The sequence below is a fragment of the Scyliorhinus canicula genome, chromosome 9 (assembly GCF_902713615.1).
Source record: "Scyliorhinus canicula chromosome 9, sScyCan1.1, whole genome shotgun sequence".
Classification (NCBI taxonomy): domain Eukaryota; kingdom Metazoa; phylum Chordata; class Chondrichthyes; order Carcharhiniformes; family Scyliorhinidae; genus Scyliorhinus; species Scyliorhinus canicula.
In genome coordinates, this window is record NC_052154.1 from 135,137,914 (window position 1) to 135,165,807 (window position 27,894).

The 27,894-nt window shown below is 45.2% G+C and overlaps 1 protein-coding gene across 7 annotated transcripts in view; it reads left to right on the forward strand.

Annotated features, from left to right (window-relative positions):
• The window catches only part of LOC119971726 (diacylglycerol lipase-alpha-like), a 513,684-nt gene that overhangs the window by 291,959 nt on the left and 193,831 nt on the right, over window positions 1-27,894 (forward strand). For all 7 annotated transcript variants that reach the window (XM_038807680.1, XM_038807682.1, XM_038807675.1 and 4 more), the window contains 2 exons: window positions 9,182-9,393; window positions 14,266-14,367. In XM_038807680.1, coding sequence (XP_038663608.1) covers window positions 9,182-9,393; window positions 14,266-14,367 — 314 coding nt within the window. The remainder of the gene's footprint in view (window positions 1-9,181; window positions 9,394-14,265; window positions 14,368-27,894) is intronic.

The window sequence follows — 27,894 nt, forward strand, 5'->3', positions numbered from 1 at the left end:
TACCTTGCATTTGTGCCCCCTTGTCATTGACTCCTCTACTAAGGGGAAAAGTTTCTTCCTATCTACCCTATCTATGTCCCTCATGATTTTGTATATCTCAGTCACCCACACCCCCAGCCTTCTCTGCTCCAAGAAAAACAATCAAATCCTAACCAGCCTCTCCTCATAGCTTGATCACTCCAGCCCAGGCAGCATCCTAGTGAATCTACTCTGCACCATTTCTAGTGCAATCACATCTTTCCTGTTGTGTGGCGACCAGAACTACTCACAGTACTCTAGCTGTGGCCTGACGAGCATTTTAAACAGCTCCACCATAACCTCTCTCCCCTTGTATTCTATGCCTCGGCTAATAAAGACAAGTATCGATCTGCTTTCTTAACCACCTTTTTCACCTGTCTTGCTGCCTTCAGGGATTTATGGCCATGCACCCCATGGTCCCTCTGTACCTCCGAGAGCCCTACCATTCATGGTATATCCCCTTGCTTTGTTAGTCTTCATAAAAATGCACCTCTCACTTTTCCGGGTTAAATTCCATTTGTCACTGTTCTGCCCATCTGACCAACCTGTCTATATTGTCCTGCAATCTAAGGCATTCCTCCTCGTTATTTATAACACCACATTTATAATCACCTACGACCTAACTGTACATACCCCCCACATTCCCGTCTGGATCATTAATGTATATTACTAACATTAAGAGGCGCAGCACCAATCCTTGCAGTACACCATTGGACACATGCTCCTGTCACAAAAACAACAAAGAACAATGCAGCACAGGAACTGGCCCTTTGGCCCTCCAAGCCTGTGCCGGTCATGATACCAACTTTTGCCCAAACCCTCAGCATTTCCTTGTGCCATATCCCTCTATACCCATCCTATCCATGTGTTTGTCAACCTTCGACCATTACCCTCTGCATCCTGTCACTAAATTAATTTTTAATCCAATTTGACATATTGCCCTGGGTCCCATGGAATCTTACCTTCTTGATCAGTCTTCCGTGTGGGACTTTGTCAAAAGCCTTCCCGTGGTCCGTGTAGACTGTATTAACTACACTGTCTACACCTTGTCAATCAAATTTGTTAGACATGATCTCCACCTGGCAAAGCCATGCTGAGCATCTTTGATTAATCCTTGCCTCCCCAAGTTGAAATTAATGCTGACCTTCAGAATTGTTTCAAATAATATCTCGGCCGTTAATGTCAGACTCATTGGCCTGTAATTACCTATGTTTTCCCTACTTCCCTTCTTGAATAATGGTACCACATTAGCTCTGGCACCTTTCCTGTGACCAGAGAGGATTTGAAAATTAGCATCGGAGCACCTGTAACCACCTCCCTTGCCTCACACAGAAACCTAGGATACATCTCATCTGGGCGTGGGAATTTAGCTACTTTTAAACCCATGAAAAGCACTAACACCTCCTTCCTCTCAGTGCTAAACTGTTCAATTTTATCCCCATCCTGCTTTCTATACCTACATTGTTCTTCTCCATAGTAAATAGAAATGCAAAATACTCACCTATGCCTTTCTGTTCCACACACAGCTTCCCACTTTGGTCCCTACTGGGCCCCACTCATTCCCTGGTTACCCTCCTGCCCTTAGTATACTTATAAAACATCATGGGATTTTCCTTTATTTTGCTTATCAGTGTTTTTTCATGCCCCCACTTAGCTCTCCTAATTTCTCTTTTAAGTACATCAAACACATTCTATACTCCTCTGGGGCATCAACTATTTGAGCTCCTGAATCTGCCCTTTTCTCCTTATCCAAAGCTGTATATCCCTTGACATCCAGGATTCTCTGGACTTCTTGGTCCCACCCTTTACAGAAACATGTTGGCATTGCACTCTCTCTATTTCCTTTTTGAATGACTCCCACTGTTCTGATGTTGATCACCCTACAAGTAGCTGCTCCCAGTCTGCTTTGGCGTAGGTATTATCCGATTAAAATCAACCTTCCCTCAATTCAGAAACCTTATTTCCAGTCCATCTTTGTCCTTTTCCATAATTACCATAAATCTTACTGAGTAATGGTCACTATCACCGAAATGCTTTCCCCACTGACGCCTCTGCCTCCTGCCCGGCACCATTCCCTAAAATTAGGCCAGGTTCCGCCCCTCTCTTGTTGGGCTTTCTACAGGCTGGCTCAAAAAGCTCTCCTGGATGCACTTGATGAGTTCTGCCCCCTCTAAGCCTTTCACACTTTGCCTGTCCCAATTAATATTGCGGAAGTTGAATTCCCCTACTATTGTTACCCTGTTATTTTTACACTTCTCTGAGATTGATCTACATATCTGTTCTACTTCATGTGATCAGAGAAATCCATAGAATTCCTACAGAACAGAAGGAGGCCATTCAGCCCATTGAGTCTGCAACAACTTTCTGAAAGAGCACCCCACTAGGCCCACTCCCCCGCCCTATCCCATCGCCCCAGTTAAGCTGCACATCTTTGGAGACTAAGGGACAATGTAACATGAACAATATGCCTAACCTGCATATCTTTGGACTGTGGGAGGAAACCGAAACCCTCGCCGGAAGCCACGCAGACACTGGGAGAACATGAAAGCTCCACATAGACAGTCACCCAAGGCGTGAATAGAACCAGGGCCCCTGGCACTGTGAGGCAGCAGTGATAACCATTGTGTGCCATCGTGCCGCCCTATCTATTTCCTCTAAATCATTTGGGGAACTTCCACCCATATGGTCTCACCAGAGGAGCAGCACGGTAGCACAGTGGTTAGCACAAATGCTTCACAGCTCCAGGGTCCAAGGTTCGAATCCCGGCTTGGGTCACTGTCTGTGTGGAGTCTGCACGTTCTCCCCGTGTGTGCGTGGGTTTCCTCTGGGTGCTCCGGTTTCCTCCCACAGACCAAAGATGTGCAGGTTAGGTGGATTGGCCATGATAAATTGCCCTTAGGGTCCAAATTGCCCTTAGTGTTAGGTGGGGTTTCTGGGTTATGGGGATAGGGTGGAAGTATGGGCTTGGGTAGGGTGCTCTTTCCGAGAGCCAGTGCAGACTCGATGGGCCGGATGGCCTCCTTCTGTACTGTACATTCTATGAAATATCATCCCTTCTCATTGCAGTAATTGACTCCTTGATCAATATTGCAACACTATTCCTCTTTCACCACTAACCCCCCTTCCCTCGCCCTTCTTGCCTGAAGATTCTATACCCCAGAATATTAGGCTGCCTGTCCTGCCCCTCCCTCCACCATGTCTTTGTGATCGCAATAACATCATACTCCCATGTGTTAATCAACACCCTCAGTTTATCCGCCTTACCTGTAAGACTCCATGTATTAACATAAATACCACCCAACCTCGCTATATTCCCTTGTCTTTAACATGTCTCAATTTGCACTGCCTTCCAGACTGACTTGATTTTACTTTTTCTCTTTGGCTTTGCATCTCCCCCCCCCTTCCCCCCCCCTACCTCCATACTGAGCTAGCCCCCTGCCAAATTAGTTTAACTCCACCCCTAAACAGCACTAGCAGACTTCCCTGCAAGAATATTGGCCCCCTTTCCGGTTTCAGGTGCAACCCGTCCGAATTGTACAGGTCCCACCTTCCCCAGAAATGGATCCATTGATCCAGGAAACTAAAGCCCTACTTTCTGCACCATCGCTTCACCCATGCATTCATCAGCTCTATCCTATTCCCATACTCACGTGGCACCAGTCGTAACCAGTACTGTCCAAAGATGTACAGCTTAACTGGGGCTATGGGGATAGGGTGGGGGAGTGGTCCTAGTGGAGTGCTCTTTCAGAAAGTTGGTACAGCACGGTTGGTGCAGCACGGTAGCACAAGTCGATAACACTGTGGTTTCACAGCGCCAGGGTCCCAGGTTCGATTCCCCGCTGGTTCACTGTCTGTACGGAGTCTGCACGTTCTCCCCGTGTCTGCGTGGGTTTCCTCCGGGTGCTCCGGTTTCCTCTCACAGTCCAGAGACTTGCAGGTTAGGTGGATTGGCCATGATAAATTGCCCTTAGTAACCAAAAAAAAGGTTAGGAGGAGTTATTGGGTTACGAGGATAGGTTGGAAGTGAGGGCTTAACTGGCTCGGTGCAGACTCGATGGGCCAAATGGCCTCCTTCTGCACTGTATGTTCTACGTTATATATAACCAAGAGATTACAACCTTTTGGGGTCCTGATTTTCAACTTGCTACATAGCTCCCTAAATTCTTGCTTCAGGACCTCATCCCTCTTTCTACCTGTGCTGTTGGCACCAATGTGTACCATGACCTTTGACTGTTCACCTATCTGCTCTGTTCAGTGACATCCTTGACTCTGGCACCGGGGAGAGAACTCAGCATCCCGGAGTTACGTCTGCAGCAGCAAAATGCCTGTTTGTACCCCTCACTTTCGAATCTCCTACCACTATTGCTCTTCCACTCTTACTCCTTCCCCTTTGTACAGCTGAACTACCCACAATGCAGTTAACTCTCACCGTTTTCCAACGCAGAAAAACGGTTCTTGAGTGAGATTCACTCTGTGGCCTTCCTGGCTACCTACATATACCCCCTTTCCTCTGACTGGTGGTTACCCATTCCCCCTCTGACTGCAGTTCCTTAAGCTGTGGCGTGACCACGTCTAAAAACATGTTATTCATGAACCTCTCAGCTTTGCGGATGCACCACTGTGCCTGCAGCCAACATTCACACTCTGAAACCAGACTTTCAAGGTGGTCAAACTGTAAATGTGATCATCCAGACTGCAAGGAGAGTCCAGGAATTCTCACGTGCTGCAGGCCGTGCAAGACATGGGTCTGAGCTCCCCAGTCATACTTCTAGTTAAAAGACTCTTGCGTTAAATGTAAGCCAAAAATCATGAATTCTTATTTTTCCTCAATATAGCCTTTTAAATTGGAGAAAACAACTTACCCGCTACTTAACAATCTGCGCTCTCCCTTGTGTATCCTCTACTCCTACAACAGGGCAAGACCACTCTCTGAAGATTAAAACGTTAAGACGGCAAAAAGCACACTATCCTCTCTGCACCGAATTCCCACTGTGCTTCGAATTCCCAAATACACACACTCACTCTGGCTGTGTCTCACTCAGGATGTGTTCTCTTCTAACTGCTCGTGGACGAGTCTACTTCCAAACTGTTTCATTGCCAGCTTGCTATATGTAGAGTCTAGTCCAAATATGAATCTTGCAGATAAGCAAATCTAGTTACAAAGTTGTAAAGTGGATTACAAAGTTACTTCCAGCTAGCCAATGTATGGAAGTTACAAATTTTTAAAAACTGGGACTCAGATTTCACGGAAAAACTCAGATTCCGCATGAAATATGGCAAGTTGGCGTCTTTGATATATTGCAAAATACAGAAAAGACACATGTTCATTTAAGTCTTTTATTTCGAATAAAAATCCTGGAATTAGTTAATCATTAACACATAGCAACTCCTGTAACATCAAAATATTTTAGATGACTCATCAACATAATTTTCTTCCCCTCTTATTCAGCCATGATAGCTTTTATATTGCTAGATTTGCACAGGATGTTGTTAGCAACATATTTTTGAAGGAAGTCATTAAAATCTCTTTGCAAAAACCATGCAAAAGGTGAAGAAGGAGAAAAGTTAGGAGTGATCACATGACGAAACAATGCCCTGATTGCAGTAAAATGGTGTCAAGAACTAGTTGTGATGTGGAGATGCCGGCGTTGGACTGGGTTGAGCACAGTAAGAAGTCTTACAACACCAGGTTAAAGTCTAACATGTTTGTTTCAAATACTAGCTTTCGGAGCACTGCTCCTTCTTCAGGTGAATGACGAGTTGAACAAGGACTAATTTTAATAGAGATTGGAATATGCAAAGCTAAGCCATTCAGTTATGTTTCAATAAATCTATTGTGTAATTCCAGGAGATAGTGTAGCACAGTGAACTGTGCTTCACAATATTGCTTCCCATGCCAATGAAACACTTAATCTACTAATCCAACAGTAAGTGTGACGGTGAAGAAACAACCCACCTCTTTACATTTGGCTCTTCAGCAGTCCAGTTTGGGAGTGTTTTTAATAGAGGCATTATTTAATCCTTTTTGACAAATGGAGTGGTGTGTGCTAATCTTCAAATTGGGTTAAAATGTACGTGTTAGGAAAGCTGTGACGGCTGACTATCCAGCAGAGTGGAAGTTAGCAAATGTAACACTGCTATTCAAGAAAGGAGGGAGAGTGTAAACTGGGAACAATTAGCGTGACCTCAGTAAAGTGCTGGAATCTCATTATTAAGAAAGTCTTAACAATAAAGGTAGAAAAGAATATTTGTTATGATCCCAGCTACACCTTTGCAGATCTATACAGATTTGTAAGGGTACTTTAACTTCACTGAGCAGGACCTTGTTCAGATTCCTGTTCTTCTTCCTTGACTTAACTGTCTTCCTTGGACTTCCTTTTGTCACCGACCTCTGACCTCTGGGTCTTCCTTTTGTTCTTTTAGGAAATTTGCTCTCCACAGTTCCCGATCCTGTGTCCAGCTTCTCCTAGCACTAACTTCCAATTGTTCTTGCTGTTTCAGTGTGGGTCCCTAGTTACTAAGCAACAACCTAATTTCTTAAACCTTGCATTTGTTTTAACATCATAAAAGCCTCTAAACGAACCTACAGACTTGCAGGAGTTTTTTTTAAACCTGAAGTTAAGTTTTAACCATTTCTTAGCACACAAATACAGAAACACAAAATTAAGCGTACTTTAAGCTATACCTTACTTCTAGTCCCCACCAATACAAATATAAATTACTTAAAACTATTTCTATTTCCTAACATATTATGATGAGAACAAGTCAACATAGTTTTGTGAAAGGGAAATCCTTTTTGGCAAATTTATTAGAGTTTTTGATGTTGTAAGGTAGGGTAGATGAAATGAAATGAAAATCGCTTATTGTCACGATTAGGCTTCAATGAAGTTACTGTGAAAAGCCCCTAGTCGCCACATTCCGGCGCCTGTCCGGGGAGGCTGTTACGGGAACCGTGCTGCTGGCCTGCCTTGGTCTGCTTTCAAAGCCAGCGATTTAGCCCAGTGTGCTAAACAGCTCCTAGATAAAAGGGAATCAGTAGATTGCATGTGAATTTGCAGAAAGCTTTCGATAAGGAGTCATACGAAAGGATAATGGACAATATAAGGACTCTTGCAGTTGGGTGGTGTATTAGCATGGATAGAGGTTTGGTTAATGGATAGGATGCAGAGAGTAGGGATACATTTTACATTTTCAAGTTGGCAGGCTGTGACTAATGGGATGCTGGGACATCAGCTATTTACAATCTACATTACTGACTTGACTAAGTGACATGCGTAATTAATCTAAGTTTCCTGGCCATACAAAACTTAATGGAATGCAAGCTGTGAGGAAGCAGGGAGGATGGGAGTGTTACGAATGGCTTGCATTCAGTGAAGTGAAGGATAACATTTGCAGATGGTGTTTGTGAGGCCTGATACAAGCGGACATCAGGCCAAGTGTGAGTGTCGACAGATCAGATGAGAATATGAGGAGCCTGCAGATAGATGAGCTGCAAGATGTCAACCTGCAAAATGGGGCTGGTTTAGCACACTGGGCTAAATCGCTGGCTTTGAAAGCAGACCAAGGCAAGCCAGCAGCATGGTTCAATTCCCGTACCAGCCTCCCCGAACAGGCGCAGAATGTGGCGACTAGGGGCTTTTCACAGTAACTTCATTGAAGCCTACTCGTGACAATAAGCAATTTTCATTTTTCATTTCATATGCAAGACATATATCACTCACTTGCCATGCCCTCCTGAAGTCCAAGAATGTTGTAGTCCAGTCTTCAGCTATTGCTCATTTCCTTGGTCACTTTCATGCCTGCTTGGTTGAAGAAGCTGTCTTCAATCTCCCTGTGCTTAGGAGGGTTTACCTTGCTGCAATCCCTCGGCTTGACCTCCAAGGGAAGGTAAAAGACCAAGGAACCAGTCATCCCAGGTCTCTTCACCACTCCTGTGGTTGCAGCAGCAAAACAACTAAGTATGGCACAGTTCAAAACAATGTATTTAATTGTTCTTCCCTAACTGAGCCAACCCAGACATCTGAGGAGCCACTGTTAAACTGGTACAGCTCTTCAAAGAATTTAATGTACTCTGGTATGGTGTTGAGGGATGATGACAACTGATTTATCAATTGAAAGATCAGAAGGGGGTTTATGTGCTTATACTTGTGGAGTCGGAGTAGGCAACAAGTAATCATGATAGAAAGATATGCAAAGTTGTTGTAAATTTAAGATCAAAATTGTGGTTTATTTACATTTACAAAAGCACTTTCTGGCAAAATTCAACTGAACACTTTAAGTGGGAAACCCACATTTGCATTTTTCACAGTAGTCACAAAGGACCAATTGTTCTCAGAGTCAGAGACAGAGTTCTCATGCTCATCATGCAATGAACGTTCATGCCATCTTTAGCAATGGCTTTAAAATCAAATTCTATTGGTGAAAGGCCGAATCTGAACACTATTCAGTTGTGCGATATTTGCATTAAAACTGCAGTGTTTGATGTGTACAGTGTGTTTAAAATATGGGGCTTTGTGCTACAATGCCATTGGTATCCTGCTTAGAAACAGACCGTTCAGGCCAAATAACCTATTTTGGTCTTTACCAGATTTCCGTTTCCCCCTTTTCCTTCAGTCACTTTCCTAAACCTAATTTTTTAATTGTCCAGGTGTTTTATCCAACCATTAGCACAGATGATGTGTTCTACAGTCTGTCAATATTAGAACCACTAAATTTCACAACTAAAATTATTCTTATTTATTTTATTAATTTTTTGTTCAAAATCTTAATCTGTGGGAATCTTAATAATAATAAACGCTTATTGTCACAAGCAGGCTTCAATGAAGTTACTGTGAAAAACCCCTAGTCGCCACATTCCGTTGCGGAGCAGGAGAGGCCAGAGCGGGAATTGAACCCACACTGCTTCCTTGTTCTGCAAGCTGTTTAGCCCACTGTGCTAAACCAGCCCCTCTTCATAACTCCCCTACTTTCTAACTCTATCATGAGAAAGGAAAATAAATTATGAAAGTTAACATATGTTTGTAGGTGTGACTTGATCCTCAGTTGGGATGATAAAAATGCCAAATCTTCTACTGATATAGGAGGGTTGATGGTTGACATTGTGACTTTTCAGAGAAACAAAATCCATTGCACCCATTTTATGTCATCTGTTTTGTTTTTGCAGGTTTTTAGTGCTTGCTGTGGTTCTCTTTGGCCTAACATATAGCCCTCAAGAGCCATGCTCGCTCAACTTGGTTGATCATGGCAGAGGATACTTGGGCACTCTCATCGCCTGTGTGATATCAGAGGCTGCTATAATCTGGCTGAGTATGAGAGGAAGCATCCTTTACACAGAACCACGAGATTCCATGCAGTACATTCTGTACATCCGTATGGGTAAGATGTGAGATTTACTCCGATAATATTATGAAATTTTGCAGTGTTGAAAGTTGCTGTTTTTGAGCTTCAACTACAATACTTTGTTTGTTAGGTCAACAACATTGATGTCTGGATATTTTCTTAGATTTGCTAAGCTTCCCAGACTGAATCGAACACCCTTTTCATAATTGTTAATTTTTATTTAGATTTTTATATGCATTTGGAGAGGGTGAAAATTGTCTTTCACCTGCAAATCTTCACCGGCAAAAAGTAGAAATTATTAGGCTTAATGGATTTGGACAAATCTTGGAATTCAGTCATGTCAATCAATGCAGAGGAAACCTCGTGCATGTTAAATTAATTTACTAGCAAATAAAATTGAGACATTATGTTTTCTTTCATTCAGGCGGTTAGAAGTTGACATTTGTCTTGGGTAGTGGAGCTTAACAACCGTTATTGGATCTGCTGCCCATTTTATGTAGTACGTGATATTCAATTCCATTGTTTAAAATGGAAATGGAGATTATGAGCTTCATGTGAGGCCAATCATTATGCCTGTTCAGCATTACTACCTGAGACAAATTTCTACCCCTTAATTTGAATTTGACTATGTTTCAGAGGTTTAAGTAGAGTCTGTGCATTAACTGATTGTGTCTGTTTCAGTGGTATATATCCTATGTAATGTGACAGAGGTGTTTGAGATCATCAGGTCGAGAACCGATTTCAGTAATTGGCAAAAGACCTAAAGGCGACAGGAGGAAGAGCTTTTTTAAGCAGCTCACCGTTAGGATCTGCAATGTACTCCTTGCGACTGTGGGGGAAGAAAAATTAATTGTGGCTTTCAGAAGGGTATTGGATAATTATCTGAGGGAGAAACATTTGCAGGGCGACAGGGAAAGATGGGGGGAGGAGGAGGACTAAATGAGTTGCTCTTGCAGAGAGCCAGCAATGACACTCAAGCCTATTTATCCACTTTTGTGCTACTAAGATTTTATGATTTTGTGTGAATGACACTGGCAAGGCCATGCTTGTTGTGTAGCTCTAATTGCCCTGGCCCTCTTTTTGAATCATGTTCATGTAGTGATGGTGTTTCTGCAATGGCTGTGATCCTACGTTCTGCATATGTCCTGTAGCTACATTGCGGATATGACTGGCCCAATTGAATTTCTGGGCAGTGGTGAAGGGAGCAGTCATGGGAGCTCTGACAACAGCTGATTGGAAATTATGATGATGATTTCTTTATCAGATACAGACTGACCTACTATATACTTCCAGGATTTAATGGATTTGTTTGCTATTTTTAAAACTATTTTGTTCTGAATTTATTATCCAGATATGTCCAGACTTGCTCTGTATGCATTGTACAAATGCATTTCTTTGCAGTCATTGAATGCAACCAAAGGTTTAAGCACTTTGTGAAAAAAGAAAGAAAATCAACACATTTGCACAAAGGTGTCTTTGGAATGCCAATGCAATATCTGTAAAAGAACAATAGTTGTAATCAGAGAGTAGTTTGCAGCTTATTCTGATGCTCAATAACCACACAGTATCCTTAAAGTGACAATGTGCTCCTAATTAAATCTTATGGTTTGATTTTTGAGTAGGATAATTTGGTACTAAATATGTACAATACATGTTTTTGTTGAATCCGCAGTGAGCAGGACATCTAGACGATAGTAGAAATTACAGAGCAAGGTTTATTCCAGGGGCTGGTTTAGCTCACAAGGCTAAATCGCTGGCTTTTAAAGCAGACCAAGCAGGCCAGCAGCACGGTTCGATTCCCGTACCAGCCTCCCCGGACAGGCGCCGGAATGTGGCGACTAGGGGCTTTTTACAGTAACTTCATTGAAGCCTACTCGTGACAATAAGCGATTTTCATTTTTTTCATTTCATTCTAATACAATTCCAAATACCCTTCCACTCCCCTAAGGGTCTCCTTCCTCTACCTGCAACCAAGCCAGGGTTTTTATGCAGCTACTCCTTGTGAAGGGGAAGCCCTGTCCTCTTAAAGGGCAAGTTCCACCCCTAAAAAGGAAGTTCATTTTCCGGGGAGGTCATGGGAAACCATATGGTCCTGATCCCGGGACCTCAGTTGATTTTATAACACTCCTCCACGCCCCCCTCCCCAGTCCAAAGCAATGTCCACATCTATCGGTAAGTGTGGGCCTTTCAACCGCTTCGCTTGTGGATCGCGTTCAGGGGCAGACCTTGTGGCATGAGGAGGCATATATCGGACTGGGTAGTGGCATTCATTTGCGTGACGAGCGTCAGGATGGCAGGGCCATTGCTGGTGCGGTCAAGAGAGCTGACACGGACGCCTCTGGTGGTGGCCTCAGTTTCTGAATCAGAGCTAGGTCACAACAGGCTGCAGGATTTGGGGGACCAGGACCAATTGGAAGTAAGCATGACTCGTGGAGTTTCATACACGGATGACCCCCACTGAGCTTCGCATAATGATCCTCGATCCTAGGGACCGGAAAACGGTCCAGTCGAGAGACACGGTTGACCGTTGTCATGTGAGAGTGCCTTTAAGAAATGGATGTTTAAGCAATGTATCTTTAAGAAATGCAGTGATGTCAGAGTGTGGGTGGAGCTGGGCTTTAGCTCAGCCATTTTGAAGTTTTTGGTTTCAGTTTGAGGCGAAAGCTGGGAGTGTCTGTGTGTTTTGCTGAGAGCTGCTTGAAAGGAGAAAGCCAGTCCTGAGAAAGCATTTTGAGAAGTGCCTGTGTTGGCTATGTGCTGCATGAAAACGTGCCGGGACTGCAGGCTGATATATCTTTCCCATCCAACAGAAAATATATATTAACTGTAACCTGATGTTACTGTTTTTGTGAAGTTGAAGTCATTTGGATGTGTATAGGAACAGTGTGCAGGATTGGATAGTGTTGCATTATTTTCGGGGTTATCTGTGAAGTAAGGGGTGTTAAGAGATCCAATGTTTATTTAAAAGGTTAATTTGAGTTCATGGAATAAACATTGTTTTGTTTTGAAAACCACGTGTCCATAATTGTAATACTACACCTGGGGAACAAGCCGTGTGCTTGAAAAGCAACAATCCATTAAAGGGGGAGGTTGGTGGAACTCCATGGTACATTTTGAGGTTCTGAAAACACTGCTCCCATAACACTGTCATCTTACAGACACCACACAAATGTACAGATCTACCCGGTTTTATGACCGGGATGAACAGCGTCGCCCAGTCGGAGAATTGCATGATGTGTATAATGTCTCCACCTTGGATCATGAGGTGTACGGGACAGGTCGGGCACCGAAGTAGCGCGATTGAGCCATCGGGTCCACACTTATTCGGGCCACAGCCTCTTTAATGACGCACAAGCCACCCTAGAGCACAAATGGAAACCTTGTCAGAACCCCTTCAGATCATTTGGGTGCATGCGGCACACCCGCTGCCAAGCTACTTAAGGTGGCATAAACAGTCACACCCCAACAAGCTTGGACCGCTCCCGTGGACCACCACCAGAGAAAGGTATGCAGATCGTTGACCTTACTCGACTGGAACAGTTGAAGTGCCCGCTATTGCCAGTGGTCCATGCAGTTTGGGTGACCATCAATATTCAGGGAGATCTGGATGGGCACCACCATTGGCGTAGCCACGCAGTGTAACTGCTGGTAGGTGCTGTTGTCGTCTTCCACATACTAAGCCCTGTTACGTGTGGGGGGGGGGGGGGGGTTTGCCACAAAAGGGTCGACGGGCAGGTAGATCCTCGTGGGGCCTCCTGTTCCTCTAGTTTCTGCGGCCTGTTGTGCCACCTGTTGGCCTGTGGGCATACTCCAGTTCCTCCTGGTCGGGGGAGAACATCTGGGGGCGTTCCGGGCCTCTTACGGCAGCCTGTGTTCCTCCAGTAGGTGTCCCATTGTCAGGGGCCAGCCTCCTCAGTTCTAGCCGAGTGTGATTGTCGTGCGATTTGGCGTCCCAGGCTGAGCGCCACCAGTCTCTGGAGTTCTTGGACTCCTTGTTCAGCACTTTCTCTGGGAAAGGCTATTTCCAACGCGCATTGCAGGTCCAGGTGGGCCTCAGCTAGCAATTTATGTTGCGTGGCCGCATCATGGAGTCCACGTGTCTCATTCAATGTCGCTCCAAATTTGAAAGTCTTGGCCAGTTTTCAGAAATGAGCCAAGAAGTTGCCCACCAACTCGGCCTAGGCCTGAGAAGCCATGTGGAACTGGAAACGGCGCACTATGAGCGATGGTTTCGTGTCAAAATGCTCCTCCACTGGAGCAACCAGGGCGGCAAACAACTGGGTATCTTGGGGGTCCAGGTGAGTGAGGCTCTTTATCACACTGTAAGTAGGCTCTCCGCAAGCCACGAGTAGTACCATGGTTTGTCTCTCATCACCGATAATCACATTTGTTTGAATAAAAAAGTTCATGCATTCTATGTATTACCCCGAACCGTCTGTACTTACATCAAAAGTTTCCAGCATTCCTATATGTGGCATTTTGGCAGTTGGTAGTGGGACCTCCCGAGGCCTAGATGAGGTGGACTGGGCGTGCAGTAACCGGTATCAACGGCAGCTCCACTGAATCTTGTCACCAGTGTTGAACCCGCGATAAGCAGGATGCATATACGATAGTAGAACTTACCGAACAAGGTATATTGCAATACAATTCCAAATATTCCTCCACTCCACTAAGGGTCTCCTTCCTCGACCTGCAACCAGGCCAGGGTTTTTATGCAGCTGGGACTCTCCTTGTTAGGGGGAAGCCCTGCCTCTTAAAAAGGAAGTTCATATTCCGGGCCAGTCATGGGAAAGCATATTGTCCTTATCCCGAGACCTCTAATTGGGTTATAACAGTTTTTAAAAAGTAGTTTTATGTCTTTGCAAAAATAATACATAATCCATACTTAATTGTGTTTCTTTCTTGCAGCAATTGTGCTGATAGAATTTGCATATGCAATCATAGGAATTGTTTGGTTAGTGCGATACTACCACTCCTGTAATGACACTACGGCAAAGAATGTTACCTTGGGTGAGTACAAAGAGTGGTAAGCATACACCCATTGATTAACAGTGCATTGTCCATTTCTCACACACACAATGCATGAATAGCTCTGGTGATCAGCTCCAGAAACGTATGCAATCACTAAAATGAAGAAATGCTTTTTCATTGTTTTCTTTTTACCCCATTGTTCTTTCGACTACATTTTTTGCTGCCAACCCAAATACATATTTTGCACATTCTTTAATTCTCCCTGGGGTGAGCGAAGTATGGGCTGGAGCAGGGGGAAATATTTAGATACATGCAGGTTCGAGACTTTGCCAGAAAGGAGATACAGAACTTCCCAGTAGAGCCGGCTTCCACATTGCTGGAGGAGGTGCTGACAACAGGGGGACTGGAGAAGGGAGTAGTATTGGCGGTTTCTGGGGCTATTTTGGAGGAGGAGAAGTCGCCGCTGGAAGGGATCAAGGCAAAGTGCGAGGAACAGTTGGGAGAGGGTATGGAGGAGGGGTTCTGGTGTGAGGTGCTCGGGAGGGTGAACGCCTCCACCTCATGTGCAAGGTTGAGGCTGATACAGCTGAAGGTGCTGTACAGAGCACACCTTACAAGGGCGAGGATGAGTCGGCTCTTTGAGGGGGTAGAAGATATGTGTGAACGTTGCGTGGGGGGGGGGGGGCGCAAACCACGTTCATATGTTTTGGTCCTGTCCAAAGCTGGAGGATTACTCGAAGGAGGTGTTTAGGGTTCACAGCTCCAGGGTCCCAGGTTCGATTCCCGGCTGGGTCACTGTCTGTGCGGAGTCTGCACGTCCTCCCCGTGTGTGCGTGGGTTTCCTCCGGGTGCTCCGGTTTCCTCCCACAGTCCAAAGATGTGCGGGTTAGGTGGATTGGCCATGCTAAATTGCCCGTAGTGTCCTAATAGTAAGGTTAAGGGGGGGAGTTGTTGGGTTGCGGGTATAGGGTGGATACATGGGTTTGAGTAGGGTGATCATTGCTCGGCACAACATCGAGGGCAGAAGGGCCTGTTCTGTGCTGTACTGTTCTATGTTTCTATGTTCTATAGGGTAATCTCTAAAGTGGTGCACGTGGAACTGGACCCAGGTCCTCGGGAGACCCTATTCGGGGTGTCGGATCAGGCGGGATTGGAAATGGGAGCGGAGGCAGATGTTGTAGCCTTCATCTCGTTGATTGCCCAGAGGCGGATCCTGTTAGGGTGGAGATCAACCTCTCCACCCTGTGCCCTGGCGTGGCAGGGGGGACCGCTGGAATTCTTGACACTTGAAAAGGTCAAATTTTAACTGAGGGGAACGATGGAGGGGTTCTGCAATTCATGGGCATTATTCATTATGCACGTTCGAGAATTGGATCACATCGAACATTAGGGAGGTGAGGCTGAGAGGGTTGGGGGTAGAGGGTGTATGTGTTAATGGTGACGATGGGTGATTCCTGATTCCTTTTTGTCTTTTGTTTATGTTAACATGGGGGCTAATGTCTGGGGTTGGTGGGAGGATGGGATCGTTGTTATTGATATGGGGATTGACTTTGTATTTGTTACCGTTTACTGTTTGGTGGTGGAGTGTGAATTACTGATTATTGTTTATTGTTAGGTGTAAATTTGGGAGAAAATGTGAAAAAGGAGAATAAAAACTATATATTTTTTTTAATTCTCCCTGGGGTGTACGTCATACCTCAATCTGTTCTCCTATCTTGCTAATGCAATTAGTTTCAATGAGATAAATCTGCAAGCCTAAATCAGCTGACCACCTGATTTATATTCCCCTTTTCCTACCTTATAGAATAGTTCCTAGATTCCAATTGTCATTTTGTTGTGATCACTTCTGGGATCAAACAACTTCTGTGTGATGAGCTCCAGGCTTGAAGATAGACACCAACATGACTTAGAATCCCTACAGTGCAGAAAGAGGCTATTCGGCCCATTGAGTCGGCATCAACCTTACCAAGAGCACCCTACCTTGGCCCACTCCCTCTGCTCTATCCCCTTAATCCCATCTAATCTTTGGTCACTAAGGGGGAATTTTGCATGGCCTATCCACCAAACCTGCACACCTTTGGACTGTGGGGAAAAAACTGGAGCACCCGGAGGAAACCCACATAGACATGTTAAGGAATGGGTTAAGACACATTCCAATTAGATGTCTCATTAATGTTAAGTATCCAATAATTAACACTGACATATAAAGTGGTTGCATGTGGCCTTTGAGCCATGTGATGCGGTGATAGAGTTTTGGTACAGGGTGTGTTCTAGGAAAAATAAAGGTGTTTGGGTAAAGGAGTAGAACTCTTGGCTCTTTACTCAACAGCAGCCAAAGGCTAACAGACATAGAAACATAGGAAATAGGGGCAGGAGTAGGCCATCCGCCTCTTTGAGCCTGCACCACCATTCAATATGATCATGGTTGATCATGCAAATTCAGTATCCAACTCCTGTTTCCCTCCATCCCCTTGATCCCTTTAGCCACAAGGCCCACGTCCAGCTCCCTTTTGAATATATACAACAAACTGGCCCACACAGCTTTCTGTGGTAGAGAATTCCACAAGTTTACAACTCTCTGAGAGAAGATATTCTTCCTCATCTCAGTCCCTTGGCTTACCCTGTTTCTTAGGCTGTGACCCCTAGTTCTGGATGTCCACAACATCGGGAACATTCTTCTCGCATCTAGCCTGTCCAGTCCCATCAGGATTTTATTTATTTTTATGAGATCCAAAAGTAGCAATGTGGCAAACCCATTTGTGTTCTGGCCCACTGGCCCAATGAATGGTAGGTAGCTGGTATGTATCTGCAGAATTGCATACAAATCCCAATTGTGGCCAGTTAGTTAATGGAACCCAGTGCCCTCAGAGGGAGAAGGAATGAGAGATGTTGTCACTGATGCCACACTAATGGCAATCAGGGTGGAATAAAATAGCTTGGAGCTTGGGAGAAGGTGTCACCAAAAATTAATACATCGCAGAATTACAAGTGAAAAGAAGAAAACAGTACACACATTTTTTTGTTCTGATAAGAGAGCAAAAAAAGCAAAATGAACAAGATAAAAATTAGCCTGTAAACAAATGCGAAATACTGCTAATGATGGAAATTTGAAAGAAAATGTTGGAAATCTGAAATAAAAACCGAAAACACTTGAGAGTTCTCAGCAAATCTGGCAACTTGTGTAGAAGGCGAAATAGAGTTTGTGATCCAGGTCTGTGATCTTTCCTCTGATGCAAGGACACAGACCTGAAATGTTTACTCTGCTTTTCTCTGCACCATTGCTGCCAGACCTGTTGAGTATTTCCGGAATTATCTGTTTATTGCAAACATATCTGTGTCAGCTTAAAAGGAATTGTTCATGTTTGCAACATTGCAACATTGCAGCTCTGTTTTGAGATGCTGCTGCAATACTTTAAATCCTGAAGCTGTACAAGAAACGTGCAGCACAGTCGGCAGGCAAGCTGTCCCTAAAGGTATTTACAAGCTCTCATGATGATCTCCCTCCAATAGGAATCTTTTATTTTCTACATATTACACTACATTTTTGATAGATCTTTTGACGTGGAACTTCTTGGCTTCATTCACTGCCTCTTGTTTCAAACACTGCTTTTCTGGGCTGTGCGGAGGCTGTCTTTGATAATGATAAGGTAGGAGGCAGTTCATAAGAATGTGAGGCAACCAAGGGACAAAAAGAAAAATCCTGAATGCTGCAATCTGAAATAATGACACAAACTACATGTAACTAACATAATCAATCAGACTCCAGTAGCTGTAGACTTCCAGCTGAGCCTAAACCCACAGTATTCAAACAGCCACATCAGACTGGAATCGAAAGTCATTGCAACTAGCTTCAGTTTGGAGATAAAGGACTGAATTTTAAATGTCAAGGGTGGAAGAGCATTTGTGTGCGGCTTGGAGGTTATGCCCACAGAATTGTCACAGGGTTCGGAATTCGATAAGATAGAATCCCTTCAGTGCATAAGGAAGCCATTTGGCTCATTCACTCTGAACTGACCTTCCAAAAGAGCACCCTAACCGAGGCCCCTTCTCCCGCCTTATCCCTGCAATCCAGCTAACCTTTGGACACTAAGGGGCAATTTAGCATGGTCAATCCACCTAACCTGCACATCTTTGAACTGTGGGAGGAAACCGGAACACCTGGAGGAAACACATACAGACACGCAGAGAATTTTCTAACTCCACTCAGTCACCCAAGGTCGGAATCAAAACCGGGTCCGTGATATTGTGAGGCAATAGTTCTAACCCCTGTGCCACTTGCTTCCAGGTTTCTCTTAGTAGATTTGCAGGTAAGCAGGAAAACCCCTAGGAGCTGTTGGCTAATTAATTTCAATATTTAAGTCCCTAAATATCTCCGGATTTAAACCAGCATTCTGGCTTAAAGAGCTGGAACATAGTTTCTTGAGCTGAGTGGAATGCTCGAGAGTGAACAAGGCGAGAGCCCAGCAGAGAACCATTGCTGAAAGTGATAGACTGGAAAGCCTTTAAAAAGTGAAATTGGAAAGCTTGGGCTCAGAATTGTGTGGCAGCCTGATTTCACTGCTTTGAAGGTGATTTCCAACTTTTTGGAAGTCATTTCCCCCACCTTTCCTCATCTTGATCTCAACTCCTTTATGGTCAGTTTTTACTGCAGCATGGGAACAATTTATGCAGTTGTCGCATGGACCCCTGTATAAGAACGGATGAGCAGCCATCAGAGCAGAAACACCATTGGTTTATGGACCTCCACGCAGTATCAATGACTGGCTCCTTGTCGCCGAGGCTTACTCTTTTGAGGACCTGGCTGAAGAATCCAGAGCGCAGATGAGATAGAAGCCGCATGGGGCAAACAGTTAGGTTGCTGAAGATGTGGTTCTGGTGCCTTGACAGTTCTGGTGGTGCCACATCACCTGGAAGCAGGCGGCACAGTGAGTAGCACTGCTGCCTCACAGCGCCAGGAACCCAGGTTCAATTTCAACCTTGGGTGACTGTGGAGTTTGCATGTTCTCCCTATGTTTGTGTAAGTTTCTTCCAGGTGCTCCAGTATGGCCTCCAGAATGATTGTGGTCACCTGTGCCGTTAACAACATTGCACTCCAGAGAGGAGTTGAGTTGCAGGAAGTGAAAAGTATACACAGATCTGTTTTGTCGTCTTCTTGCCCTAAGGAGCCAGATGAGGCTATGGTGCTTGCAACATCCTCATCTAGGTGTGCTTAATGTAATCTATGAAGATAAGAATATCTGACAGTACCTTCATAAATCCTGTGCTCCACTCCAACACAGTTCATTTCAATAGTCAAAGATCCAACCCTGAGTATTTGGTAAAGCTTGAAGCTCGTTCCCCTATTGTATGAGATGCCCACAGCAAAGATCATCTCCCTTCCAAAAACTGCTCCATGTCCATTACTTCACATGTGCAGGAGAAAACCCAGTCATGGAGACATGTGGCAGCATGTGGTGCTTTGTCTGATCGGGGTGGAAGGGATGAAAATCCCTCTTGTCATGTGGCCTTTCTCCATCTTCCCTCTCATGACCCACCTGCACCTCCATGCTGGCTGCCTTTTGGTGAGACTTTGAGCCACCAAGGCAAGCTTTTTCACAATCTTCTGTTACGTGATAGACAGTGCATGTAGATCATTTGTCTTGGGCAGCCTGCTCTCAGCGGCCTGCTGCATCTGATTTGCCATGTGGGTGGCTACACTTTCCATGGAGGTGGACATCATTGGAAATGCCTGAGACATCGTGGCACCAGTGCTTGAGATGCACTCCTCCAATTTCTCCCCATGGATGATTTCTGCCTTTACAAATGCTGGTGGAAGCTTTCCGTGGGTCACATACACACAGACACTCGACACATTCCACACACACACCACACCACACACACACTTGACACACGCACACCATACACACACCACATACACACATTCAACACACACACCACACCCGCACCACACACACACCCCACACACCACACACATTTGACACACGCACACCATACACACACCACACACACTCATTCAACACAAATACACTACACCGACACCACACGCATGCCCAACACACACACCACACCACACACACACTTGACACACGCACACCATACACACACCACATACACACATTCAACACACACACCACACCCGCACCCCACACACACCCCACACACCACACACATTTGACACACGCACACCATACACACACCACACACACTCATTCAATACAAATACACTACACCGACACCACACGCATGCCCAACACACACACGCACACAACACACACACACTCCACACACACAGACAGAACACACCCACACTCCACACACTCACACTCGACACACTCACACTCGACCACTTAACATGCACCCCACTTTGTTTATACCATCCCCCCACCCTCTCTAACAGTTGACAGTGACAATACAAATGGCGGCCATCTCCAGTAGAACCCTTCAATCGACTCCCTCACAGTGCATTTGACCGTCTCGAGGTGCTGAAACACCCATTAAATCCTCTAGCCATGCTGAAGCACTCGACGGCATAGAATCCAGACCAACATGATCCTCCTCTACGCCACCAATGAGGTGAGGTCAAGGACATCTGTCCCTGCAGCACCTGGCATATCCGAAACAGGGCTCCAGCTCTGTGTGCGTATGCGCGTGCATGTCACCAACTTAAAGTGCTGGCGGAGCGGCCCCCATATTCTTAACGTAGACACTACTACTGTTTTGACCAATGTTCCCGACCTTGTCCCTCTACATCAGGGGTGGGCAAACTTTTCCGTGCAAGGGCCACATTCAGAAATTCAAAATTTTAAAGAGCTGCATAGTATATTAAGTAAAATAATTACCTCACCCGGTTATGATTCAGGGCGCCTCATATAGAACATAGAACAGTACAGCACAGAACAGGCCCTTCGGCCCTCGATGTTGTGCCGAGCAATGATCACCCTACTCAAGTCAACGTATCCACCCTATACCAGTAAGTAACCCAACAGCCCCCCACCCCCCCCCCCCCCCCCCCCCCCACCCCATTAACCTTAAAAAAAAAATTTACATTTTTTTCAAACTTTTTTTATGACTTGGTGGGCCGCATAAAGACCTTTGGCGGGCCGTAGTTTGCCCACCCCTGCTCTACCATAATCCAGACTCCATCTGAACCCAGAGTGTCCCTGGATCCTTCACCATCTGCATTCAACAAGGAGACCAGACGATAAAACCCAGACTCTGTGGGATCCTTAACCTTTTTCAGGAGCAGAGAGATAGACACCTTCCCCAGTGTCTCTGGGAGAGTGCCCTTGCCAAAGAGTCCCTAAATATGGCCAGCACCGATGAACCCAAATGTTACGAAAACGTCTGATAAAATTTCCCCCTGGTCCTGTCCGCTTATCCCTTCCTCCTCTCCCCCTCCCTATCCACTTGCGGGCTCCCCCCTCAGCTTTATCTTTTGTTTCATCTCCCCATCTAGAGGTTTTTTCTCCCGTTGCCAGGCACACATTCCCTGTTGGGAGTTATACCGTTGCCGTCCCCTCGCTCGTACTTCCCTGTGCTAGCTCACCCGCTAGTGTGGTGCACCCTCCTTCCCAGGTCGATCCCCACCTTTCATCAACTGTTGTACTCCCCCCTTTTCTCCTCCTCACCCCTTTTTCCATCCACATGCTCTCACCCCCCCCTTTCTGGAACACATCGTCAGATTGAAAATGTGGCGGCTCTGTCCCCCGCAAATTGTGTCTCCTTTTTTTACTGATGAGTCCAAAGTTCTGGTTCACTGCTGGTGTCGTTGCCTTCCCGGCCTGTGCTTGTGTACAAATTTGTCTGTTTCTGCCTGTGCGGTGAAGTGGCACTACCTACACTGGAAAGTCATCCAGAGTTTGATGGGGTACAGCATCCTGAACCGCACATTGTTCTTGTAAAGTGCCTTCTTGGCTGTGTTAAATCTGCCCGGCGCTGAGCCAGGTCTGCCCCAATGCCGTGGTACACACTGATCGAGTGACCCTCCTACTTACAAGACCATGTGTGCCTTGCTTTTTCGCGGTCTTGGTACCGGTGCAGTTTTGCAATGATGGCCTGCGGTTTCCCCGGCTTTGGCCGGAGTGACCTGTGGGCTCTGTCCACTTCTGGGAGCTTGGGGAAGCTTTCCCCGCCAACAAATTTGCCCAATATCTATGCCACATACTCCGTAAGGTTCCTGCCCTGGTTACCCTCCGGTAGACACACAATGCAGAGGCTTTGACAGAATGACCGGTTCACTTGGTCTTTAACCTTCCCCTTTAGCATCCCTTGTGATACCACCAACCTTGCCAACTCCGTCTCCAGTGAGGCGATCTGGTCGCTCTGGTGGGTCGTTACCTCCTCCAGCTCTCTGATCATCGCTTCCTGTGTCTCAAGATACCTCTGCTGATTTGTTCAGTACTGCTTAAAGGTGGACCAGCGCCTGCACTAGCGCCACTTTCCCCGTCGCCATCATTTTGAGCTTGATGGTGTCTTTGAGCACTTGGAGCTCCTATGTTAGGACGTCCATCCATTCATTTAATGGGGGGGTAGCCCGGCATAGGTCCTGGAAGCCCATCCCGTTCAGGTGTCGCCGGATTCTCATTTCCCCATATGTTCACCATCGCCTCAATCTTCCTCTTCAGACTTTTACTGATTCTGCCTCTTTTTGGCTCCTCAGGTTGTTGCCTGACATTTGTCGTTTGTTGAGGTGGTGTTGGAGGAGGGTGGGAGGGCTTTTCCCTGGGTTTACCAGTCTATTTCTGGACTAAAAGTCCCTAAAGGTTTTCAGGAGGAGAGATACTTTTCGTACGTCCACTCAACACAGCCCTGTCACCGGGTGTCCTGCTTTGAAATCTTAAATGCTGAGGAATTTCTCGTAATTTAAATGACATGGCTAAAACTCTCAGCACAAAATGTACTGCTGCAAATACACACGTGCACACACAAAAATAGGTCCAAGAGCATCTTGAAATCTTACCTTGCATTCAGGAAATAACCTAGCAACCCTTAATGCCAGTTTCACGCTGGCAAGAAATAGGCGGCTTACAATTCTGGTGTGAAACATAGATATTTCTGGGTGCTTTCACTATAATGTATTTGGATTTAGTTATGAGATTGAAAAGAAGCTCCCAACTATTTTTGAAGGAACTTCCTATGTCCAGCTTTTGCTGTTTGGTATGTGAGTCATCCTATATTGTATCTTCTCCAGGTAGATCTGGCAGCCTTGTAGCCCCCAGAAGTGGGGTTTGAGCTGCTGGTGGGACTACAAGCAGTCCATGAAGATTTCGAAGTAATGGATGTAATTCTGGGGTGGTAGACTCCAGTGAGGGGGGGTGAGGATGTCAGGGACTTAATACAATTGGATTCATGACCGCGGGGGGCGCTGCTTCTTCTGGGCACGGAGATCCCAAAAAGAGAATGACCCCTGCCAAGTAAAAGCCGTCAACCTGCCTGCTTGGTGTTTACTCCTGCTGTGGGTAAATAGCAGTGGTGATGGAATGAGACACTTAAGTGACCATTAATTGAACACTTAGCCTCAAAAGGCCCAGAGGCAGGCGAGCCAGTCAATGCATTCCTATAAAATGGCAGGCAGGTCAGGGACAGACAGGCAGTCCTGCATTTTATGATCTCCCACTCCCCGGCCTTCAAGTCCTCCAGTAATGAAGTGTAAAATCCAGCCCCATAATTCCATGATCCCTGCAGCAGTTAACACATCCTTGTATTTTATTATGATCCCAGACCCCAACAGTGGTTACGACACTGCACTGAAAGACTCCAGAAAGAATGATTCGCTCCAGGAATGATTGCATAAAGAAATAGGGCTTGGTTATTTAAAAAATAAACTTTATTGTAAATACAATATTAAGCTTTTTAACTTCACACCGAAAAAGAACAGCTTAAGATATATACTTTAAACACAGCTACTCAATTTTCAATTCAACAACATGAAAAGAAACATATATCTCCCAATCTATCTTATTGTGGGAAAATTGTGGATTTAGCAGGCAGATCAGAGGCAACTCCTCTCTCCAAAGTTTCTCCACCAACTGCCTCTCCAATGCTTATAATGCTTGTAGTGATTTGCCTTGGCTGAAGGGAACAACAATTTATACTGCATAAGAAGGTGCTAATTGGTTAGAACGTTCACTCTGGTTGAAGCATTGAGAATGTATCCGGGTATGATTGTCCACCAAGCTTTTTAATTCTAAAAAGTGTAATGCCTGGACAATGCTCCTTTTGCCTACAGAGTACAGGTACATGGTTATGAATATATGTAGCTTCTAGCAATTGCAAGTTTTACTGCATTACTTACATTGCGAGCTTTACTGAATAATAAATTAATTGTTTGTGTAATTCTTAGCACAGTAAGGATTGTTTGTGCTGTCCAATTGTGGAATCACCGCTCACGTTAGACGTTATGCTCTGAGTATTGTAAGCATGGACCGGTTGACTATGGTCAGTACTCTGCCTATTGCAAACAGTCGAAGGGATATGCTGTTCGATAACATCTACCAGACGTTGGTACGTGTGATCTCCATACCTGAAATCACACCACTGAAATTCATCGACCACATTACTTATTTATGTGATAGGCAGTACATAGTTTTTGCTTGACAACAGCAGCCTGTTCGTGAAAAACATCATTGGTGTTGCTACTCCATTGTAGTAGTGCAAAACGGCTAGTTGCTCATTCTGTTGCTCATATTTTTAAGGTACCTTATTCTTTCAGTGTAAGTTGCAATAGACTTGGCACTTTTGAGGTCTGAAAGTGGTGGCATTAGGCTCATCTATGAGTATGTGCAATACACAGTGAGCAATGATCTGATCAGAGTAGCCATTATCCTGCAGAAAGATTTGTGCCCTATTTTGGCGTCAAGCTTGGATTGATTTGGGCCCTCTTTACAAGATTTCCACGAGGCAGTCTTATAGCCTGTAGAGCTGTAGGTATTATAATATGTATATTGACCAGTGAAGGTCAAAAATAATTGGTTAATAATTGTTAATTATTAATAAAAATAAGTTGGGCATTTTCACTCACGAGAATATTATTGCATGCAGGGTTAATAAGCAAGGAAAGTGGCTAATCTGTTGCCATAAATTTGTTTGGATTTAGGCAATGTATCTCATCCTCTTTAATGCCCCATGGGTACTGAGTGAAATGGAATTGAAAGATCACAAAATAGTTGCAAGAAGGCAAATCCATCATTTTTTAAATGTTTGTGTTAAAGTTTTTCATTTTATACAATACAAAATAAACAAATCTGTGTAGACCAGATACAATTTACAAAAGCCCAACAGAATGTGGCGATTAGGGGCTTTTCACAGTAACTTCATTGAAGCCTACTCGTGACAATAAGCGATTTTCATTTCATTTTTCATTTTCACACAGTTTACAAAAGGTGATTGTCATGTATTTACCTTTTTTTATTAGGACACTACGGGCAATTTAGCATGGCCAATCCACCTAACCACCTTTCCACCTTACCCTCTTACGCCTCACCCCACCTTGTTTTAGGTGTTCCTTTGGGTTCTTGGTTCTATTTTGCTTTATTTTCTTCTGCCCGCCCCAGCAGGGCTCTAGGTCTGCAGGTTTTCCTCTCTCTTCCTTTTTCCTGTTGCCTCCTGTGTCGCCCCTCCCTCCCCTCATTCTATTGGCTGTTAGCTTCAGACATTCCTGGAACAACTTGAAAGTGAACCCACAGAAAGCAACGGGCCCTGATGGAGTCCCTGGGCGAGCACTCAGAGCCTGCGCTGACCAGTTGGCGAGTGTATTTGCAGATATCTTCAACACCTCACTTCTCCGCTCTGAGGTCCCCACCTGCTTCAAGAAGACCTCCATAATACCTGTACCAAAGAAGAACAAGGTAGTGTGCCTCAACGACTACCGACCGGTGGCTCTGACGTCTGTTATCATGAAATGCTTCAAGCGGCTAGTCAAGAGACGGATCAACGCCAGCCTCCCAGACAGTCGAGATCGATTGCAGTTCGCCTATCGCTGCAACTGATCCACAGCAGATGCTGTCTCTCTGGCCCTACACTCCAACATCTTGACAACAAGGACACCTACGTCAGACTGCTGTTCATAGGCTACAGCTCCGCCTTCAACACCATTATCCCGACAAGGCTAATAACCAAACTCTTCAATCTTGGACTTGACCCCTCCTGTGCAGCTGGATCCTTGACTTCCTCCCCAAAGACCGTAATCTGTCAGGATAGGTAACAGCACCTCCTCCACAATATTTCTCAACACCAGGGCCCCACAAGGATGTGTGCTCAGTCCTCTACTGTACTGCCTATATACACAGACTGTGTGGCAAGATTTAACTCCAATTCATAGAATTCATAGAGGGGGATGTAAAAGGGGTGGAGGAGTTGTGCTACTGGTTTGGGAGAATATCACAGCTGTACTGCAGGAGGACACCTCAGAGGACAGCAAGGCTATAGGGTAGAGATCAGGAATAAGAAGGGTGCAGTCACAATGTTGGAAGTTTACTACAGGCCTCCCAACAGCCAGCGGGAGATAGAGGAACAGATAGGTAGACAGATTTTGGAAAGGAGTAAAAGCAACAGGGTTGTTGTGATGGGAGACTTTAACTTTCCCAATATTGACTGGGACTCGCTTAGTGCTTGTGGTTGGACGGGGCAGAGTTTGTAAGGAGCATCCAGGAGGGCTTCTTAAAACAATATGTAGATAATCCAACTAGGGAAGGGGCTTTACTGGACCTGGTATTGGTGAATGAGCCCAGCCAGGTGGTAGAAGTTTCAGTAGGGGAGCATTTCGGGAACAGTGACCACAATTCAGTAAGTTTTAAAGTGCTGGTGGACAAGGATAAGAGTGGTCCTAGGGTGAATGTGCTAAATTGGGGGAAGGCTAATTATAACAATATTAGGCAGGAACTGAAGAACCTAGATTGGGGGGGCAGATGTTTGAGGGTAAATCAACATCTGACATATGGGAGGCTTTCAAATGTCAGTTTAAAGGAACTCAGGAACGGCATGTTCCTGTGAGGAAGAAGGATAAATATGGCAAATTTCGGGAGCCTTGGATAACGAGAGAGATTGTAGGCCTCGTCAAAAAGATAAAGGAGACATTTGTTAGGGCTAGAAGGCTGTGATCAGACTAAACCTGTGTGCAATCTAAGGAAAGTAGGAAGGAACTTAAGCAAGGAGTCAGGAGGGCTAAAAGGGGTCACAGTCTTTGGAAAATAGGGGTAAGGAAAATCCCACGGCTTGTTACACGGACATAAAAAGCAAGAGGGTAGCCAGGGAAAAGGTTGGCCCACTGAAGGACAGGGGAAGAAATCTATGTGTGGAGCCAGAGGATATGGGCGAGGTACTAAATGAATACCTTGCATCAGTATTCACCAAAGAGATGGAATTGGTGGATGTTGAGTCTGTAGAAGGGTGTGTAGATAGTCTGGGCCACATTGAGTTCCAAAAATACGAGGTGTTGGGCGTCTTGAAAGATATTAATGTGGATAAGTCCCCAGGGCCTGATGGGATCTACCCCAGAATACTGAAGGAGGCAAAGAGGAAATTGCTGAGGCCTTGGCAGAAATCTTTGGATCCTCACTGTCTTCAGGT